The sequence below is a fragment of the Dipteris shenzhenensis genome, chromosome 14, assembly GCF_047967505.1.
Source record: "Dipteris shenzhenensis isolate YYH24624 ecotype China chromosome 14, Dip_SZ_1.0, whole genome shotgun sequence".
NCBI classification, from domain to species: Eukaryota; Viridiplantae; Streptophyta; class Polypodiopsida; order Gleicheniales; family Dipteridaceae; genus Dipteris; species Dipteris shenzhenensis.
The window spans coordinates 7681628-7687627 of record NC_141609.1 but is presented as its reverse complement, the minus strand read 5'-3'; the positions used below and the strand labels follow the sequence as shown (position 1 = coordinate 7687627).

The following is a 6000-nucleotide window of genomic DNA, read 5'->3' as shown; positions in this document are numbered from 1 at the left end:
ACAAAAGAGGAAGAGAAAATATCAAAGAAAGTAGAAGAGAGAGGCAAAAGAAACTGCATAGCACGTCCATACAAAAACAGGGCCAAAGTGAAATAAGGAAGCGTGAGCCTGCTGGACAGCATCTACAACGGCACCAAAAAATGAATGAGTGACCAACATGTTAATGAGGGATAGACTGAATACAATGCAAGCTTACATTTATAAAGCAAAGAAAACCTAAATTTCTGATTCGGATTGAATAGTCTTTGTTTTTAAACTTCAAAAGACAGTCTACTTTAAATCCATCTATTGACATTCACCTTTATGTACAGAATTGAACTAAACCCCATGACACACATGTTTGAAATTGTGCAATGAGATCCTAGTACAGGACTTTAAAAACACCTGGACAAATTGAAAATATTAGGCACAAGGGAAACACACATTATCAGTTAGATGGTTTGGAAAAATCCTCACTAAAAAAATAGCTAATTAGGTATAAATCTTTTAGCAGGTGGCAAAGAAGATATAAAGAGGCAAGAAAAAATACCAGGTCGTTAACTACTCTACATTTATTAAAATTGCATCAAAAGCGGAAATTTGACAAGGAGACTTAACTTTCCTTAGAAAGTGATATCAATATACTTCCAAGTATATATCCACAAACACTCAATTTATTCCAAAAATATAACAGTTTGAATAAGTTGGCAGCTCAAGAACTTTGTTGGAAGGAGTGATTGGCTGACGAAATGGATTCACTTGCACCTGTAAACCAGAAAACTCAGATTATTAACATGGCTTTATCTGAAAAACCCTGGAGTGTGGGTTTCTTTAGCATATTGGACAAGCTTCAGAGGAAAAGGCACACTAAATCTTACAGGGATTGTTACTGCAAATTGAAGGACCTCCTTTATACAATTGGAGGCAAGAATTGCAGCCTCTTCACACAAATCAGTGAACACAGCAGGCACTTTGATCGCACCTATCAACTCCTAAGAATGCCCCATATTAAAAAGTCAGCCACAAAGAGACTTAATATATAAAGCAATTTCCTTGAGTTCATGTTTTTACATGGAATGCTATCCCTTTCAGAATGTCAAGAGCTCAAAAATATTGAGTTACCTTCCTGTGGCAACTCTGCATTCTTGAGTTCGAACACCATAAAGGAAACACCGCAAAGGAAATGAAATTAGCAGAAACAACCAATAAGTGAATATAAGCACAAACCGTGGTTGGAAGCCAGCTTGGAAATGCTGCAATCCCCGCATTAGGCGCAAAAATGAAATCAGGGGGAGAATCCTGGAAAATATACAATTAGTGAGTCAGAAGACAACTGAACAGCAGCTTGTGTGCCCAATGCAACATTATGTGCAAAGAAAGATATCTAATTGAAGCTTACATTGATGGACAGTGGTATCACACTTTTGTAATGCATGTGTTTTGGGAGTTAATTTGAAATTGCAAGATTGAGAGAGGAGGCCCTCAAGCTTGGAATCCATTCCAAATGCTGGTCACAGACGTTGATCAAACAATGTAAGGGAGATGAAGTTCACAAAGCTTGATCAAGTAATATTCCTTACTTGGACCAAAGCCTCACAAACAGAGATTAATGAATTAAGAATTTGATGTATGCTAATAAATTATCGGTGTTATTGATGTAAAGAAGGTCCTATACACGATAAGTCCAAACTATGATGGTGGGAGTAACGCTATCACTAAGGGTAGTAGGCACTTAAGATGCAGTGACTCATCTCGGGGAAGATGACTTGTGACACATCTTGACACTAGTTATTTTTCAGTTTGAGACTTTAATTTCTTGACTTGTCACCTGCTACATATCTAGACTCCGGATTGGTATCTGTCTATGATTAAGATAATAGCAGCTCCCAAAGTGCTATTGTGCAATTGCCAATTTGGGCTTGTGAGGTGGTACATGTTTTTAAAAATTGGAGAACTAAAGTTTAACCAATGATTTAAATGTCAATGAGTATTGAGAGCTCAAAGTCGAGACTCTAATCCGTACAAACTTTGTGCAACGTGTATTGCATGTTTTTAAAATGTTCAACTATCACCTTGTGCACAATGTGAGTGCATTGTAGTTTGTACTAGAATAGTGTATACTAAGTATTTAACATCCTCAGTATTTAATTATAGATATTTTGTAATTATATATTTTTATGTTATGCTGTTTTTTGGCAAAAAACTTTTCTAACATTTCTTAAAGTTTGGGTACTTAGTAATCAAACCTGAACCATCTGTAGCATTTCATACTTGAAACACCTAACACCTATGTTTTTAACTTTAGCAGAAACATGTGGCAAAGCCCATAGACCATTAATGCAACATTCACAAGCTCTCATATCTCCTGTGTTATGAAAAATTCATGTCGTCATCAAAAGAATTCTATGCATTTGCTGTTGGCACATCTATATACAGCTTGTACAAATTCCCATGCCTCACTCCTCTTGCAAACAAATTCACGGGGCTGGCTTTCTCCAAAATGAACCTTTATCATAAAACACCAATTTCATCTACTGATCTGAAATCTAAATCAGAGAGACAGCAAATTCAAGTAGGACCCAAGCTAGGGCCCAAGCACATAGTATGCATTATTTGTTTATTGAATTTCCCCCTCTCAAAATATTTGTGGAAATATGACCAATTTGTTGGAGTTTACGTCTCACCTCCCCATTTGTGAGCCCCCAAATGAGGAAAGCACGGGGGAGGTGGACCAGCAAGGCTTAAGTGCGAAATGGGCAGTAAGAAAGTCTGCCACATGGGCGAACTAACAGAGAATGTAAGGCTGCCACATGGGCTGTCATCTGGGCCGCAAGAACATCAAGTATAACAACAAAACAGGGCTGACACATGGGCAGCATGTAGGCTGCCATGTGGGCAGCACAAGGAGAAGTATCTGGCTGTCTGGAGAAGTCTAGAGCAGATCCGGAGGATCAGCAACACATGGAAGTCTACCTGGAACTGCCGAAATGACACGTGACAGGCTCTGGAGGGTGCTCAACAATGGTACAGCCTGGTACATGGTCTGGAACCGACCCGCCATGGATGTGACAGCCTGCGTGGCGCACAGCAGCAGGTGGGGCATGGAAAGACAGTGCGGGGAGGATCAGATACGGGCCGGGGCAATGGCGCCTAGAATCTAGATCCACAGCGGACAGGAGCATCTGTAGGTGGCTGTACGGAACTGGTCAGAGTCAAATCAGGGGACAACCTCAGGAGCAGGAGAAGATCTGCCACACGGCAGGTCTGAGACAGGTTTTTGGACCAGTCAACAGGTACAAAAGGCCCTGGAGTACAGTTGGACAGTGGCCGGCTAGTGGCAGGCTGCCACATGGCCAGGCAGGGCAGCAAACAGCAGCTGGAATTGGTCAAGCCAGGCTGTGAACTGGTCAGTCAGTTCACAGACCCCAGTCGGCTGGTTGGCTGGGTTTCCAGCCTACAAAAAGGGCCCATTCCCTTGGGCATTCCATCCAATTAATGAGTTCACATTTTGGGCATTCAAGTCCAATTCAAGGAGAAGATCACCAGCTGATATGTGGATGCACAGGAGCAACTGAATGCAGCAAGAGACCATCATGGGGCAGAAGCACACGAAGAAGCAGATCTACTGAGCATAGAAGAGCTGGATCGTGGTGAACAGGAGCAGCAAAGGAAAACAGGATCAAGGAGGAGACTTGTGCCTCAGTTTGTTTGAGCTGCCTTCAAAGCAGCAGGGAGGTCAAGGATCCACAGCAAGAACTGCCTTACAATTGGCTGTCCAGAGGAGCAGCAGGGAGGTGTGATTGCGGGGCACATCATACAAGGCCCACATAAGCTCTAGGTGAGCGACGTAGGCGAAGAGTATTGCAGGTGCCAAGGAGTTAGGAGAATAGTCTTTTGAGTGTGCAGGGGTCCACATCTAGTCAGCACTCAGCTGATAGAGGGTGGCACATAGAGGGTGGCACACTGAACCCCTCTTTTGTATATGCTTTGGTCCACATTGGACAGATATATATTTTGCTTCTCTCTTGTGCAAACACCTAGATGAATCCAGGAACATGCCCAAACTCATCCTCTAAAAACACAACATAGTGCAGTTTCAATCTCAGGATAGTCACTCATAAGATTGAAAACCATAAACGCCATCACGCATAGCAGGGACTAGCTACTATGACATCCCCACTAACGTCATCAACGCCCAACAGTGGGTGTAGACCATAGTATAAAAGTATGCTCTCACACATACAAATCCACACACCCACACATACTTGAGCATCCTTTTGCTTCTCTCTTGTGCATTGCCTATTTACTGTCTACACATCTACATAGTACACACTGAGTAAAGGACGTTGGATTTGAATATACCACTGTATGAGTCCTTGAGCTATCTCTCTGTTTTGAGCTTCCATTGCATGTGGAGCGTTAGCCTAAACAAGCGACCTCTCCCAGTCTATCTTTTCTTCTAAATTGGTTGATTGGGAATAAGAGAGGTTGGGAATCTTCCATGACCACCAAGATGGTACATTGAAGTGTGGTCGCATCCCTCAGCAACATATTGGAAGCTGGATTGGATGCAGAATCCCTCTGTATCTTGGAAGTGGGCAGCTTTTCTTGACTAGTCGACCTGATTCGGAGGCTTTTTCTCTGTCCACAGTCCAGGACCTGCTTGTGGACTGCTGTGACTATTTTTTGTAAGGCCACTTCTCTCATAGGAAAATCACCACTATTTTGTGACGTGCTGCTGCTGTACAAATTCTGGCCGACCAGATTGGGAAAAAATACCTATGTTTGGGTAGTAGCAGCCACTTGTCAAGTACTGCTGCAGTGGTTCCTGCATTGGCAGACCACTTTCGAGAAAGTAAGTTGACCAGACATTCAATTCATTGCTTGCTATAAACAATTATTCTGCTACACCTCAGCAAGGAGGTAATCCACGTTGTAGGCAGCAAGCTCTGGTGCACCTGCTGCTCCCACTCATGATCAGAGGAGATGGGATGCCAGAGATGCCCAGGCTATGTTTCTCATTCCCTTCTCTATCAAAAGGTTTATTATTACCTCAAATTTGTTCCTCCACCACTTCCACGCAAGCTTGGGATGCTTTGGAGAAAAAGATTGGATGAGTTCACTGCAATGAGCTTGACAGTTTTGAGGATGCTCAAGACAGTGAGCATTGGATGAGAGCCATGAAGTCAGAATCAGATTCCATCCAGAAAAACAATACATGGGAACTGGTGGATTTGCCCATAGGAAAGAAAGCTATTGGGACAAAGTGGGTGTACAAGATAAAAGAGGGAATCTGATAGTACCATTGATAGGTACAAGGCAAGGTTGGTGTCCAAAGGCTATTCTCAGCAAAAGGGGATAGATTATGATGACAAATGGGGCCCCACTTCCACCTTCAGATGTGTTGTTCCATTGGCTGTTCATTTTGGGTAGAAAGTACATAAATTGGATATCAAAACCACCCTCCTCAATGGGAGTTGCATAAAGAATTCTATGTGAGTTTGTGTGTTGGCTTTCAGGTGCTTGGTCAAGCATGCAAGCTGCATAAGGCACAGGCACTTTATGGGCTGAAACAAACCCCCAAGGCTTGGTATGAGAAGATTCATACATATTTGACCAGTCAGGATGGACAGAATAGTCTGACTGAGAATACCCTTAATGTCAAGAACAACAAGAAGGATTTGTTGATTATCATCCTATATGTGAATGATACATGCTGCTCATAGGCACAAGTGAAGAGAGAATTGCAGATTCTTGAAGCTTCATTTGAGATGTATCATCTGGGGCTGTTACTATTATTTGGGCATTTAGTTTATGCAGCCAAATGAAGGCATTGTCAAACAGTCAAAAATTATTTAGGGACTATTACAGAGGTTCAATTTTCAGGACTGCAAGCCATTTCTACTCCCATGGAGCTAGGGCTGAGGTTGTCCATGCATGATGCAAGTGAACCGTTTGATGCTGTTACATACAATTGGCAATACTTGTCCAGATATTCCATTCAGTGTATCCCAGTAGTGC

The 6000-nt window shown here is 42.4% G+C and overlaps 1 protein-coding gene across 3 annotated transcripts in view; it reads right to left on the bottom strand.

Annotated features, from left to right (window-relative positions):
* Nucleotides 1-538: 538 nt before the first annotated feature.
* LOC147894139 (zinc ion binding protein) overlaps nucleotides 539-6000 on the bottom strand; it is a 28564-nt gene continuing 23102 nt past the window's right edge. For 2 of the 3 annotated variants that reach the window (XM_087384999.1, XM_087385000.1), the window contains exons 9-11: nucleotides 1207-1278; nucleotides 858-971; nucleotides 539-744 (exon numbers count right to left, since the gene is read on the bottom strand). In XM_087384999.1, coding sequence (XP_087241125.1) covers nucleotides 649-744; nucleotides 858-971; nucleotides 1207-1278 — 282 coding nt within the window. In that variant the 3' untranslated portion in view covers nucleotides 539-648. Of the gene's footprint in view, nucleotides 745-857; nucleotides 972-1206; nucleotides 1279-1378; nucleotides 1487-6000 lie in introns of those variants that run through there. The other variant, XM_087385001.1, reaches the window with a different exon arrangement.